We start from the raw sequence: 16,340 nt of genomic DNA on the forward strand, positions 1-16,340 counted from the left end.
CCCGCGGGCCACATCTGGCCTGCGGGACCGTCCTGCTCAGCCCTTGAGCTCCCGGCTGGGGAGCCTAGCCCCCGACCCCTCCCCTGGAGCCTGAGTTCGCCGTGCTGCCAGAGCTCTGGGCGGTGGGGCTGTGAGAGCCGCCACGTGTAGTGTATTAAATTGCTCCCCGTAGGAATGTACTACTTGCGGAGCACTAGGACTGGCAGCCGTAAGTAGTACCCCGTAAGTAGCACATTCCTATGGGGAGCAATTTAATACACGACACCAGCCCTACATACAGTTTCGGAACCCCGATGTGGCCCTCAGGCCAAAAAGTTTGCCCACCCCTGCGCTAGCCCTATCAATGTGCCTTCTAATATTTCTTTCTCACCAGCCAGATCTTTTACGCCAGAGTCTGACCCTAAATTCAGAAGCACAAAAACTACACTCAGGGCTCCATTTGTCGCTGCATCCATCCTTTAATCTTTATCCTTGGGGCAAATTTCATAGCCTTTTGGAGGAGATTGAGAGACCAGTGTTTGTGTTAACACCAACAGATGTACCAAAATTAGGGATGAGAGTGATTTCATTGCCACGTAGAGCAATTGAGAGGATTCTACCATGAACTAAAACTGCTTGTAATTCCTGCACGTGGAAACAGACGACACTCATTTATAGTTAGACATCCTTTGAGGATTTACAAGTCTGCCGTATAATTTTAACTTCTCATTGGATGCTCAAACGTGTTAGTAGTGGGGAAGGAGGGAAATGAGAGAGGAAGTGGTAGTGTTATAATTGTGCCTACAAGTTTACCTCTAATTGTGATCTCAACTGTGGGAAAGTGGATAAATGTTCCAATTACATATAAATGTTGATAGGAAAAGGTGTAAAAGGGAGATGGACTGGATTATTGTGAATAATAATAATATTATATTATATATTAAATATAACTCAGGGACTGTGTTAAGATAAATAAGAAACGTGGAACTGAAAATCAATTAACTGAAATTAGGCCTCACTGGTGGACAAAATAATGAGAGGATGAGCTATTCCGCCTATCACTTCCCTTTGGGGTCCTGAAAAGAAGACTTTTGGGGGGAAGTGGAGAACAAGCACACAAATTACTGACTGAAAGAAGGGGAAGGAATGAGGTTCACCTTCATGGCTGCTAGCCCCACCATGGGACCCTGGCATCCACTCTGACACCACTGGGCCTTTGACATCCTGATCCTGAGAGACGTCCTGACCAGACCAGGCCAAGAGAGCAATCCAGATGACATCACCATCTCCACTGGCTCCAGCTGAATCCCAAACACCACCTGAGATGTGAGAATTTCTCCCCTCCCTCCCCCCCCACCCCCCACCAATGTGTCCTTTTCCTTCCCCTCCTTATTTCTTCTCTTTCCTATCCATCTCCTTTTTCTTGCTGTCTAATAAGAGTCTACCGTAGCTGGCCAATGCTGTATCTTTTGCAACACTGTTGTGAGCAGATGACAAAAGAGCCAGCTAAAAGCAATGCCCCCAAAAGCCTGATGCTGGGAGAAGTTTGCCAGGTCTCGGGACGGCTGATAAAACCGTGTTCTGTGGGACTGTTTTTCCAGCACTGAGGGTGGAAGTGAAAGTCAACACCATAGATCGAAGTTGCGTTTTCTGTCTTTGCTGTTCTCCCCTTTTGTGCATGTTTGTCTTGACTTGTATTCTAGGAAACGGGATTGGACTTTAACAATAACATGTCCAGCCCATCTCAAGTCACTTCTCTTTCCCCCAAAAAGGGCAGTTAATACCATCTAACGGACTGTCCAACAAATGGGTTTTCCTTATAAAATCTCTCTACATCTAAAGGAAAAGGGAATAAGGCTTATGGTTAAAATAAAAGCCTTATTTAATATTTTAACTAGTTTTACTTTTTTCCATATCTTTAGCAAAAGGTTTAAAAGATTTTTAAAGGCGTGTTTGCCCTGGTGCTAAGCAGGCTGAGGTCTCTGTGTACCAAACCGTGAACCTTGTTTAACACTGTTAAATGTTGGACAGCGGCACGGTCATGTTAACGCCTCTGACTCTTTGGATCCATATAGTCCATTGAAATTAATACAACAGTGAGCAGTCTTGTGTGAAATGTCTATTTGTTCACCGGTACAGATAAACACCTATACGATGACCACAAACAATTGTAGTGACCGCAGTTTTCTTGGACATCCATTGAAATGAGTGGGATGCCTGGTGCTTTTCAGCAGCATGGCTCTGTTTAGGACCCTGGTGAGGAAAAACTGTACTCTAATGGTGTCCTATTAGCCATTTGTGGCAGAGGCACACTTTCTGTGAACTAGCTGAAACAGGAGCCCTCCCCTGTATGGCAAGAAACGTGATTCTCTCCCAATATCACTCCATTTTTCAGCATGGCCCAACTAACTGTCTTCAGCGCTTCTGGACCTCTGTATTCTTACCTGTCACCAGTTCCTTTGCTATCACTGGATTCTACTGAGGATTCTCTCTCTCAACCATTTTCGTTCTGTGTGGCATTTACCACAAGCTGATTCCTGCTTTTAGCTTCTAGCAACTAAACTGTGCTTTGTTTTATATGTTCTAATCCACTGTATTTAGGGCATGTATTTAATCCCTGTTCCTTTTCTTTGTGCCTACATCCTCAGACCCCAGCACCTTCCTGCAGAATCTCAGGCAACCAAAGGAGATGAAGCTTTGCTTGATTTGTAATTTATTCTCTCTAAAAGCATTGCAGTCCTCCACACCACCTGCAGTGCTCCTCATCCGCCTCTTTACTGCTCCTTCGAGACTCCTCTACAGTGAACTTTTCTCCTCCAAACTCATTCACCTTAACTTGACCCCCTAAGAGTTCTTTCCACCCTAACCCTAATCATCATCACCACCACTAATACATTTATTATACTGCACCCAAAGTGTGAGATGTTTGTCACACACACACAAGAGGGCAGCGAGTGCTAGTAACGATGCGGTGGGATTAGAGAGAGAGGAAAGTTACTGCACGTGTTTATTTTAGGTTACATGCACATCTCGATTTTTTTGATGAACGTGTGTAAATGTATGGTACACACTAAGGCATACCGTATATGTAGGTGTCCAAAATGTGTATAGATGATGCGTGTTTTCCTTTTTTCTGAGCACATTTTTGCCCCCACCCCCTTCTGTAAGTATCCCAATCTGATTCTTATTACTGTTGAGCCATCCACAATATGCATCTCCTGCTGAATTAGCCCTTTGTACATAAATAGATATAATACACGTGTACATACTATGCTTGACCCCGCTCACCAGTGGAAATTCATTCCTTGCCCAGGATCTTGTAGACAAAGCCATAGACCTTTTCGGCACCATGGAAGCTGAGAATAACTCCATAGCAGGCAACCTTCTTGCTGATGGAAACTGTTCCTTCATACATCTTGCTCTTCTTTTCCTATCCTCCTGGGGTCGTCTTTCTGTATGCAGATGAGCCCTGTCACCATCTGTCCTTCAAATTCCTATCCATCCCCAAGTCCTTTAGTCTTCTTACTCAGTCTGGTGTTTCCCTTGATGGAGCTTATGACTGTGTATTTGCTCTCTTCACTCAACTCTTCTTCCCAATTCTGTTCAAAATCTCAGTCACCCACCTCTGCATACATACCTTTGAGCACACCTGCATCTTTGTTCTCTCCGTTTGCCCTTCGCTCCCGTGTTCTCTTTCCTACATCTCAAGTTCCACCCTGTATGCTGTTCAGCTATGCTCCAGCACTGTTACAACTCTCAGACTCAATCACTGTTGTACATCCCAGCTCTGGAGCACTATGAGGTCTGGAGCTCTCGTTAGATACTCTATAGGATTGCCATCAGGGCTGCCATGTTTAATTTTTATTCCTCCCTCATTTCCAGATGTGCTGATTATCCTTGCTACCTACCAAGCTAGCCCTCCCCTCCTGCTGTTTCCCCAGATCGATAGGAGGAGCTTGCTTCTCTCCTGCCACCCAAGATTTCCTAATTTGTTTCTTCCAACTCCTCCCTACCAAGTCTTTCTCCTGCCCTTTCTGCTTCCTTACTGTTCAGTGACTTTCATAATATCAAATTGATTTAAAAACCCTTGTCCCCTTCTACTATGATTTGACCCAGACTCATTGTAGCATCTAGGATTAAATCTTGTCTGTATGAAGCTTCATAATCCCATAAACAGGGTTGGGGGAGGGCTCAGGCAAACCCTACCTTGATGCCACCCCTTTGCCCGCAACAGCCTCTCAGCTGTTGTACTCCAAGCCCCCCTCTCTGTCTCCAAAGGTCTGCTGCCAACTCACCTCCTCCACTAGTCCTACCAACAATGTCTGTGAAGAGAAGAGTAAGAGAGTGTATGTGTCAGCTTTGCAAAAATCTTCTGAGCATTTATGAGCCCATGCAGAAAATGTGCTTCTATAATTATCATCTTGACATGGGGCAAAAATATTGCATAGCATGAGCAAATGGGAAGGTAGGATTTTGCAAGGGTGTGTGTGTGTGTGTGTGTGTGTGTGTGTGTGTGTGTGAAATACATAATACACGTGGTATAATATAAAAAAACTGTGTGTGTATATATAGATAGTGTGTGTATATAAAATTCAGCTACTACGGTGACAAAAGGGGCTGGGTGTGTGTGTGTGTAAAAAACAGAACTTGATGGTTTGGCTTAAAGGTTTAATTGGCACGAGTTGGGGATAACTGCATTATTCACAAGTAATGAAACAATGTGCAAATTATGCAGGTTACAGAAAATGATAAAATCATTGTACCACCCATTCCCACCATCATTCTGAAGGTGGGACACGTATGATGCAGAAAACCTTGTCCCTAAATTAGTGAATTTGGGAATAAAGAAGCCAGCTGTGTTTACTCCTAACTACACACGATGTATTAGAATCTCTGTATACTTGCATGTATAGCTGTGTTACAGTATATGAAAGGAGATTCCCAAATTCTGTATCATTAATTTACAATGGGTGCCTTTTTTCCTTGTGTGTTTGAACTCTTTATTCTTTGTTCATTGCTTAACAGTTCCTTGATTCTTTCATTGGAGAAGCCTTTTGGAAAAGAGGCTAGAGTCCCTCTGTAACCTGCCCTGGGTGGCCCTAGCTGTAGGCCTTGCAAAGACATTACTTCTTTGGCCTGAACACAAGCCTCTCAAACCTTTAGCCTGGCTAAATGCTTTGTACAAACAGCCGCATACAGATCTGCTCTATTCTCTTGTGATTTTCTGCTCAAGGGGCCGTATGGTAGGTGGCTTGCTCTATCTCGCCGCTCGCCTTGGTAGTGGAGAAAGTACAATAAACGAATCTGACAGTGCTGAGGCCACCACTGTGCTGGGTCGTTCTGAGAAAACTGTACTGAAACCTGATTGAGGAGATTAAAACCAAGAACTGGCTGTGTCTTTCCTTTAAAGCTCTGTTCCTTTTTAAAAGGACTTTGTACATTTCCTTTCCCCAGATAAGTTTGTGGCATTGGTATGTAAAATGTGACCTATGAGTACAGAGGGTGCTGCAGTACTTTGTAATAATAATGTGGTGAAACACCCCATTCATTCCTGTTCCAATCCCTTGAAGTCAATGTACACATTGCATCGTATAAGCAATATCTGTGATCTCATTTGTACTGTAATACAAGTAATATAATAATGATCTCATAGGCTGTTTCAGTCCTTGGATGTATTATTCATGCAATGCATGCCTCCACCAGTTTTTTGAGGAGTTACCGTTTGAGCCAATCTGCACTACAGAATTTACTGAGTTAGTGTATGTTTAATACAGTGGTGCTGTAACATGGGTTACTCTTCCCTGTACAGGATGGACCATACTTTATTACAGTTGTTTATTAAAGTGTGTTACACCCCACTACAGACAGGGTTGTAACCTGGTTCCTCAACATAACTAGAGCAGAGCTAATAATTAGACACACATAATGAATGGGATGGATTTTACCTTGAATTGTCCCTAAACAGATCACAAGATTTGGGAATGTATTGCTTATCTGGAAACATTCAAGAATATCAGCAGCAGATCTTTTGCAAACAAATTGTCATGAATAGTTGAAAGACGGTGTCTGCACAAATTGGGAATCTTACAGTTGAGTTTAGAATTCTAAATTAGTTTCTAGCAACTGTTAGATACTTGAATTTACAAACTGGCTTTTTTCAAAAAAATAATTTCTGATATTTCTCCCAATGTTCACTCGGCTATAGATATAACAGGATTTGGCCACATCTATAGAAGCAAGAATATACTCCTGCCCCTCTCAAAACACTCCTTTGTTACAGCACAGTGCCCCAGTGCAATAATCCTGTAGACGGGCCCCTGAAATACGCCATCTCCGTGATAAGTATCAGAGGGGGAGCCGTGTTAGTCTGAATCTGTAAAAAGCAACAGAGGGTCCTGTGGCACCTTTAAGACTAACAGAAGTATTGGGAGCAATACTTCTGCTAGTCTTAAAGGTGCCACAGGACTCTCTGTTGCTCATCTCAGTGATAATATTTTCTGTGCATTCTTGGGAAGCCAGAAGGCTTTTTCCTGCATTTAAAATGTGTGTGGTATTCAGATGCTTAATATGGGGGGTTTCTATTATGTGAATGTGCCCAGATGCTGTAGGGATGGGCATGTAACAGAAAATCACTTCTTGCAGAGCACCAGCATGAGACCTCTGCATTGGTTAAGTCCCTCTTAGGGCGTGGACTGTCCCCTGAGTACACGGGTGAAATTGAGACTGTTAAATAAGTTTATACAAAATGCATAGTAACATGCATATAAATGGTTTAATGAAATTTAAAACTAATTCAATGAAAATAGTTTGTCACTTTAAATTTCAACTTTCCCCTGGACTGTTTGCAGCCCGGACATTGGAGCACATTGGGCGATAGCTGGAGACTCCGAAAATGAAATCGACTAGAAACTGAGCAGCCTAGTTTAACTGTACAATCTCCATGATGTGCAAGTGTAAATCCAAACCAAACTTGTCAAACACACATGCCTAAATTTAGGCCTCGGGCCCATATTTAGGGACCATCAGAGGTGGACCTTTCTTTGCCAAACATCTTGAATGGTGAAATTTAAATTAGATTTTTTGTTAAATTCTTTGTTAAATTAAGTTTCTGTTAGTAGCACAGGTGTGGAATTTTGGTTTTGAAAACCTGTTTATTAATCTGACTGCCTCTCTGAGTTCTGTAACAAAACACAACTTGCTGCAATTTTCCAAATATTCTGTTCCTTTATTGTACTACAGTGAGAGTCACTTTAGAAATGCTTGATTGAGAGGTTAGACATAATGCCAGTTTAGACTATTTTGGTATGTTAAAATATTAAAAAGTAAAACTATTGACATTTGAAAATTGGCACTTTAAAAAGGACATGGCAGCCAATTTCCAAATTGCAGGGTGTGCCTCCTCCAACATTTGAATGAAAAGGTTGCGGTGGAGGGGGCACAAATGATCTTAATTGCATGAGAATGTGGAAATGGGGCAAATTCCACGTGTCTCATTAAAGCCAATGGGACTGCTCAAGTGACTGGGCTGCAGGATCAGGGCCTTAAAAATATGGTTCTTAGATGTATTTTTCCTTCTTGGTATTACTTCAAAGTGAGAGAAATAATGGAAGCAGGCTTCCAGTGAAGGGAATATATGGAGTGAGGTGGCAGCATTTAGGGCTTTGTGGGTAACCATATGTTATCCCTCAGTACCTTAGTCTGGGCATGAAGATGTGAAGTAAAACCTTGCTTTTATCCTCCTTTGCTCTCAGCAGGGGCACGGGGGCTGTGGAGGCTTCATGCTAGGCTGAAGGACTGCTCCCCTACCTTAAAATGTCCTGACATGATGCATAACTGTGCTGACGTAGCTGCTAAATCATGGGCGTTGGGATCATTTTATTTAAAAGCTATAGCTTGGAGCACTTTTTCTTCTTCTGTACAGCCATGGTAAACGGTGTCTCCTGCAAACTGTCCCAGTTTGACATACTGTAATTCCACAAAAGCAACAAAATTCAGCCAGGCAAAAGCATAGGACATACAGTTGGCGTATGGTATTCCTAGGTGACTTCACAAACCGCGTACGCTTAGACATGAGGGAGTAAAGTGAGGTTGGAGATTCAGCCGTGATCCTTGTATCTAAGTGAGGTCCTGGTTTTGTATGAAGAGTCGCTCTAATGGTTGGTTTAGTAAACTTGGGCAAGATCAGATGGCCTTCAACACAAGTGCTCAGCAAGGAGAAATACGGTTATCAGCTTCTTTGTGATAATTATCGACCAAGAGCTGTGAAATGATCCTCTAACCTGAAATCATAATGTATGGTCCCACATATTAGTTTTGGACTAAGTTTAACCAATACATTAGAAGAAAAATAAACCACCTGTAGAATTGGGGCCGGATTACACCAGAAAGGGGCAAACGTGGCTTTGGAAGTGTTCTTTGCTTTATAAACCAATGTTATTCAGATGTCAAAAGTCCACTTACAAAATAAATAAATAGGCCACACAGTGGGGGCAGTTCTTCCCGTTTTGGGTGCTTGTATATGGGCAGTAATGTTTCATACCAGAAAATGCAGATAATCTGCTGCAGAATAATTAATGGTGCTGCTGGGCATATTTTTTTGATGAATGCTTATGGAACCCGGTGACAGGCGTGAAATTAGAAAATACCTTCAGTGCCCTAAAATATAAATAGCTTTCGGAACTGAAAAGAGTTTCACAGCTGAAGATTTTATTGTGTTGAGAGGAAAAACTTTTCCACCCCCACCTCCCCTTTCTTCTTTGCAAGTTGTTTGTCCATTCACAAAACAAATACTCTGAAGCCCAGTGCGGCTCATGGGAATAAATTTCAGGTCGAATTAGTACAGTTTCCTTGCTGTCAGGACGGTGGAATTAATGGTGTTTTGATGACACAAATTTTGAAGGGCAAACAAAGAAGCTGAAGGGAGGGAGACATGACTCCTTAGAAGTGCAGTCCTCCTCTCCCCCAGTCTCTCTTGTCTTCCCTGTCATCCGTCTGCCAATCTCCCTGTCCATGGTTAGTTAAAGGCGCTTTTTATCCTCTTTTCTTTCCCACAGAGTTTGCCAGATCCGGGCCAGTGCCTGGGTTCCAAGGGGACACACTGCAGTTGGCCTTCATCGACTTGAGACAAGTAAGTCTTTGTGTTTTTGTTTTTTGTTTTTCTTTTAAGATGTGTGACTGAAGACCATCAGGTCTTAAGGAAAAGGGAGGGGAGGGGAAGCGGCATTGGTGATTCAGGCCAGAGACCTATATTCTCCCCCTTTCTCTCCTGTACTCAAGACCGCCAACTTATTTAGCTATCCAGGGTCCTAGGAGTGGCCGAGGTGAACAAGTTGGTGGTGTCGGGAAAGGGAGAAAGATGTAAGTGACCCCAAGCAATGGGCCCATTGTGCTCTGGTTGGCTTCTGCTGACATGGCAAAAAGATAACTCTGAAACTCTCTGTGCTGACACTAAGCAGGTGTTGCTAACAGAGAGAGCAGTGATGCAGAGACCGCCTGCATGGAGCACTTTTGTTCGCAGATAATGCCCGGAGAAGCGTTTCAGGAGGGCGAAGGAATTTGCATTCTGGGTTGTGTAGGGTGTGTGTGTGTGTCTTTTTTTTTTTTTTTTCTCCCAGCTCCCTCTTTTGCAGACATTCCCCAGCCATGAATGACAAAGTGGCTGTTTATGAAGATGGGTACAAAAGGCTCCGCCCATTGATGCCTACCTCACAAGAGATCCCATTATAGCCATGTTGACCGTAGCAGGTACTAAGGCATCCCTAGAGCTTGGCAAGCCAGTTTAGGGAAAAGGGCCATTCTAGCGAGTCATTTGTTATGGTAGAAATGGGCATTATTGATATACCAGGCTGGGGGAAAAAGGGAGCAGGGCTCTGTCATCTCTTGGCACTGAAGATGGATGGGGTTGGATAGAAAGTCTGAATGAAGTAGGACTCGATGACTGATGTTTCTCTCCTATTAAAACAATCTTTTTTTGTCCGTTAAACCCCCTCTGCTTTGTCTCTCCTGCCATAATGATGCAGTACCTCTTGTTTGCAGGGTTGACATAGTTTGCATTCTGAAAACTTTCAGATGCATAGGGTATTTCTTTAATCTGCATAATCCCTTGTATCGATGATCTCCTCACCACTGTGACTCTGATTCATGCCGGAACAGCTTTTAACCCATAATGGATTGCGAACCGTCTCCGAATCCAATTGATGTGCATTGTAATCTGTCATCCAATGACACTTGTGCAAAGCTACGTTAAAGTTTGATGGTGATAATGAGTCTCCACACACCCACTTATGTTTGGGAATTCAATTCTGCCTGGTTTGTTTCCATATCAAACTTGTCCATTCGCTTACATGTAAGGTCCATTTGCAATATTGTCTTAAATGCCTCGCAGGAAAGAAATGAGTTGTCATTCCCAAATCTCATGCTTTTGCATACAGAAGTGTTTCAACATCACATACAGAGTTGTCAGTAAAGCACACATGACCTTGTGTTTTAGGTAATATAGGGGTGTTGGTTCTTCTCCAAAGATACAGAGATGAATGCAGGGATTTTGAAGAGGAAAGCTGTGGGGTTTTTCTAAAGAATAAAATGCCCTATAAATGCTTCTCAGATGTTTAACTTCTATGAAGCAGTGTATTAACTGGTAGGCTGGTGTATGTGTAATGTTAATATGGTTTATAAGGGCAGTATGCACCCAAGTGAATTCAACATGAGCCAGGATACAGCTAGTCAATGGTCCATTTGTTGCTTCCTCTCTAATATTTCTGCTCCTTGGTCAAATACTCTCCTCTACACACGTTTTCTCTAATTTTATTTGTTTGTAAGTTTCCTGCTACTAAGTGTATTCTGTTCTTTCTCTTCCACTAACTGGTCTTCAGCATTTTTGATAACTTGCCGAAGATGTAATCTGTGCTGGGGTAAAGTAAAGACTTGACTCACCTAGCCTGCCTAGTGGAATCTGCAGTTCAGGACAGGCAACGCCATATCTTTGAGTGTCAGAGTGATGCTGTCTTGATACAAGTAGCGTATTGCTTGGGTAATTGACCATTCTGTGTCATTCTAAAACCTCTGGGAAGTACAGATATCATTTGTTCATACAGGGCAGTGCATGACATTTTACATAAATAGAAGTTTCCTGTCTGCACAGATTTTCACTGTGCGAAGCCCTGATCCTGCAAGGAATTTTGTGCACCTCCTGCACATACATGGAGCCATGCTGACTTTCTCACCACAGGCAATTCTAAAAAACCTGAACCCTTGTCTTTCTATAAATATGTGTTTGGGGTGTTCCACGGACACTTTTGCTCTGTCACTGTTATATCATGTGAAACCGTAGGAACTTGACAGAGCTAAATTTGAAAGTCACCCCTTCAAACCACTTCAGTGGGGTAAGACTTAGACAACCGCTGGCTTTGAGTTTATAGCAGCTGTTTTGCTTACCACTTGTCAAACAGCGAACATTTTAGATGCGTCTTTTACTGTTTCCCAAAGCCAGTTGTGGTTGTGGGTTTACGTTGAATGACAATCAAAGGATGTTTCCCTCAAAAATACACTTTCCTCCCCCTCTCCCGCCATGTTCCCTAACTTCCCACATTACCTGTATAATCCTAGGTAGCCTCCCTTGTTTTATGAGAAGCATGAAATAAAAAGTGAAAAGATGGATTTTTTTTGTTAAATAATTCATTGGTCATTCATAGACATGACAAAGTTAATTGGAAGGTTATTTGGTGAGATGCATGTATTTCTTTAATGTGGATTTGCAGTTCATGTTTTAATCAGAAACTTGGTGGTAAAAATTGGATGAAATGAAAGATTTGGGTTTAGCCTCCTGCCAACGGACACCTTTTGTACTGCAATGCTGTCTGCACCGTCCTTGCTGTCTGCTTTGTGTCGCTCTTGTCAGTTTCATGCTCGGAAGTAATTGCATTCAAGGCTACCCTCGCCAGCCAGCAGCATGAAAGCATGGCCCCAGAACGGGCCATGACAGCTTGACAGTAAGCACAGATTCTCCCATTTTTTCCAAGTAAATGTATTTCTATTCTCTGCGTAGGGCTAGTTTCATAAACTAGAGGCAGGTTGAAAACAGGCAATTGCATGAGCCCGACACCAAGTGCTTAGATTTAGTCCTTGGCCACACCTGGACGGGGACTGCCCGTCCCACTGAGTGTGCAGCAATGTGTAGAAATACTTGTTAAAAGATGTCAAGAACGGCTTGTTTCATGCTTTGATGAAATACACATTGCAATGTTCAAACCATGAGAGAGAGATTGTCAGTTAAACTGAATAATTCCCCGAAGGGGAAGCTAAAATAGTGGTTTTGCTTTTGACAAACCCTCTGACATGTCTTTGGTCCACACACGCACTTGCATATTTGAAGCACATTTTTCAGTTGAAAGAGAAGACCTTGCAAAACGTGGCTAATCGCGGCGTTAATCACAGAATCCTAGACGTTAGACATGACAAAATGTCCCATTAGGTTCCATCCAGTTCATCTCCCAGCCAGTGCAGGAGCATTCCTTATTGCAAAAACAACAAGGAGTCTGGTGGCACCTTAAAGACTAACAGATTTATTTGGGCATAAGCTTTCGTGAGTTAAAACCTCACTTCTTCGGATGCATCCGAAGAAGTGAGGTTTTAACTCACGAAAGCTTATGCCCAAATAAATCTGTTAGTCTTTAAGGTGCCACCAGACTCCTTGTTGTTTTTGTAGATACAGACTAACATGGCTACCCCCTGATACTTGATTCCTTATTGCAGTAGCTCTCCAACTAAATCCTTCTGTAGACCGCTTTGTCAGGGAGAGACCATCTCCTCATGCAGTATCCCCCGTCTCTCTCAGCCTGGCACTCTAGGTAGGTCTGGAGCAGCTGGGAGCGTGCTTCCCAGTAAGGGTAGACAGTCAAGTGCTAGATCTAATCAAGCTAGTGAGAGCAATGGGTCTGCAGTGGCACAGGCCCCGGGTCAGCCGACCCTCCCAACTACAAGTCCACCCGACCTCCCCGGTATTCACGCAGGTGGCTAGCCTAATCACCTCCCAAGCCACTTGCTAATTTTAGTTTGTTAGCTGGAGCAGAGCTAGCGCTGGTCTGTCTACCCACTCTGGGAAATGCACTCTCAGGCGCAGGGTAGAAGTAGCTTAAAAGTTCCAGTCTGCTGATGCTGCAGGAGATGGCTTCCTGGATTGTTGATGTCAGTGAGCTACAGCTTGTGAGGCATTGCCTTGCTGCCATATGCCTAGATGTGTTTTCTTTCCTACTTAGTGTGTAATGCCCCCAAGCAATGGGGCTTCCACCTCTCCCCTGGGAGGCGAATGTGCTATAGCTTTATACCGTCCGGATGTCTTTCCTGATAGTCGGTGCAAATTTTCCTTTCCTTCATTTCATCCCATTACAGTACTTCTAATTTTCCCTCTGAGTTGTATCCCCACTCAGTCCCCTCATTTCATAGGGTTTGGTTGCTACTTGTGCCACCTATGCTAATACAGTGTGACTCGCTGGACCACTCTTTGAGGTAACAGAGCTGGGTCTTTTAGCTCAGCCTAGAGAGGCACAAAATTAACTTTTATAGGTCAATATGTTCAAAAACTGGTGCCTAAAGTTAGCCTTCTAAATCCATATTTAAATGTAGTTGCGTGTCTTTGAAAATATTTACCATAATGCCTTGTTGGAAAGCAATACATCGTATGCAAAGTCATGGGTTCATTATGCCCCATTTAAACAACTGTTTCATTTATGACCCCTGCATTAATAAGCTAGTCCTGTGGGAGATTTGTGAGTAGTTACACCTTGGGTTTTGATAATGCCCTCCAAGTGAGGATCTCCGAGTGCTTTAGGAACATTAGGGTAAGCCTCTGAACACCCCTCTGAGACAGGCAAGTAAGGATAACACTCATTTCATCTCTGAGCAAACTGAATTACCAAGAGCTTAATGTCAGACAAGATGCAACAGGTCTGTGGGAGGAACCTGGAGTGTTCTAATGGCGACTTCCTGTGCTCTAACCATGAGGCTGTTCTGTCTGACACAGTCACACGGGTGGGGAGGCTAGGCCTAAGTTCCATGCCTTTCCTTGCGCTTCGAATGCCCTCTGCAGATCTGTTGGCTATGACACTTTTTTTAAGTCACCTTTTTCCTCCTGGATTGTGGGTTTGGACTGCCAAGGGCTGTCCAAATTCCTGGTGGCTTTGAATGACCCCCTAATGGGTTACTCCATTTGTCCAGAGCAGAGCACTCCAGCCACATACACTCCTTCTGATTCTGAATATGCCCCTTCCCTCTCTTGGACTTAGCCATAGGTCGTAAGGGTGTTGCATAGGATGATTCTCTCAATCCTGCAGCTCCTGAAAACATGATGGAGGAATTCTCTGTGGAGCAACTAAACCATCCTAAAAGAGCTAGCAGCCGATTCCAGAATCCAGGCTAATGTTTTGCTTGCTTGTTAGGCTCAGAATGTGTTTTTGGGACACTAAAAAATAAAAGTCTTTTGAAAAAGGCGCCTTTCTTCAAAATCAATAAATTACTTAATGCTAAATGTCTGACTCACAAAGGAAAGATGAATCCGAGTTTGTGCTGAAATCCAGGCTGACATGGTCTTCAGCTAACACTGCTCTGCAAGAAGTTAAAAGGCACGAAGGCATGAGTCCAGTGCGGATTTAGAGCCTTAACTCTGAATTTCCTTGCTTTGGGGGGTTTAAGCTAGTCTTAATAGTACTTTAAACATGGCTTTTTGCAGTTCAATTATATTAAGCTCACACAACCCCTAATTCATTCAGCTGCTCAGACTCCATCAAAACCCATCACCCTTGATCCAGAAAGGATGTATTGGCATGCTGGGGATTTAGCCAGCCTAGATACTCCCCAGAGCCTTCAAACAAAAAATCGGGAGTGCAAACATATACTGTTAGTGCTTCAGTTAGTCTAGAAAAATTCTGCCCGGGTTTCTTTCATTACAGTGTTCTCCTGTGGATATTGTTGGGAGTAAATGTTGCAGGGGGTTCGATATTAATTGTCAGAAAGATTGGACCCTTCCGTTGTAAACTCTCCCGGGTCAGAGAATCAATTGTCATCTATGAAGTAACTTTATGGTCCTATCTAAGTAAGGAGTAGACTGGAAGCTTATTGTGAGAATCATGTAATTTTCCCCCCAACGCTGTGAGAGGTCGAATTGTGACAACTGTGCAAAGAAATGTATGAGCACTCGTTTTATGTGGATGTCTTTGCTAGTCTGTTTTTCCTTCAGTGGTGGAGCAAACAATATATTCAATCAGATAAAACTCCATTTCCACCCAAAACCTCAGTGAATAGGAAAAGTTGCATCTAGACTGGGAGCACATTTTAGTTATTTGTTAAAATTTGGCGTCTGATCCTGCACTTTGCTGAGCTCGCTCAACTCTCATTGTCTTCCTTAGGAATAATAAGCCCCTTTGGATGTGTCATCAGTTCCCTACACCTTAGATCAGACAACTGTCACTTTGAAATATCTGCCATGTAATGGAGAGTGATTATAAACAGTCGTAGCTAGATGGTGTTAGCCAGCTTGTTGGTAGCAACAAACCTCTCCTCCCCACCCTGACGGCAGATGCCCTCTAATTGCAGGAGATTGTGAGGCAGTCATCTGATCAGGGAAATGGACACCAGTTGAGTGATAAGGCCCACTTTCACCTTTAACCTGTTGATTGAGGCAGGATTGATGGGGGATGAAGAGGGCCAGAGGTGGATGCCCTTAACCTCAAGATCCCTGCCTGTGAAACTGAATACACTCCAATAATCTCTGCATGCTTGGAAGCTGTCACTCTTGAGGTGGCTAGGAAAGCTATGCATGCTGAATGGAGTTGCCGTCCATAAAGGAACCTTCAGTGAGCTGCCTTGCTCGATAGCTTCCCTTCATCTTATAGATTTTAAAAAATCTGCCCATTTTGCTGCTTGCGAAAGTGAGAATTTAGCTGCAGTGTATTTTAGGAATGTTTTAGCTCCTATCATTCGGGGCCCACTGGGTAATTAAGTCAATTCTGTAGCACAATCCTTTATCCCCAAAGAGGCAGATACTACCCCCAATTATTTTTTTCAAAACCTTCTCCTTTTCAGAGTGATAATGGTTTGATCTGTTGTCATCCTGCTTTTTGTTGGGAAAGAGCTATCAGTGTTCTGCCAGGCAAGAAATCTACAGTCTCTCAGATCATTTCTCATTTTAGTTATGTTATGAATAGGTAAAAAGCTGAAATACACAAAATGATGGTACAAACTCGAACAGTATTAAGGATTGTGTGATGAGTGTGTGCTCCAGATCTCTGCAGTCCTTTTCCCGTTCTTCCATGAAAGCTGCTGACTTAACGATGGGACATTTGTCCCAGCCATGGAACTATCATTGTCTC

The 16,340-nt window shown here is 43.1% G+C and overlaps 1 protein-coding gene across 5 annotated transcripts in view; it reads left to right on the forward strand.

Annotated features, from left to right (window-relative positions):
- Nucleotides 1-16,340, forward strand: part of EXOC6B (exocyst complex component 6B) — a 442,104-nt gene that overhangs the window by 330,315 nt on the left and 95,449 nt on the right. For 4 of the 5 annotated variants that reach the window (XR_006175726.2, XM_005291461.4, XM_065597305.1 and 1 more), the window contains one exon: nt 9,033-9,106. The exons of the other annotated variant lie outside the window; for it this stretch is intronic. Coding sequence is in view for 3 of the 4 variants with exons in the window: in XM_005291461.4 (XP_005291518.2) it covers nt 9,033-9,106 (74 nt within the window). In the remaining variant the exon portion in view is untranslated. The remainder of the gene's footprint in view (nt 1-9,032; nt 9,107-16,340) is intronic. 5 annotated transcript variants of the gene reach the window in all.

The sequence above is a fragment of the Chrysemys picta genome, chromosome 5 (assembly GCF_011386835.1).
Source record: "Chrysemys picta bellii isolate R12L10 chromosome 5, ASM1138683v2, whole genome shotgun sequence".
Classification (NCBI taxonomy): Eukaryota; Metazoa; Chordata; order Testudines; family Emydidae; genus Chrysemys; species Chrysemys picta.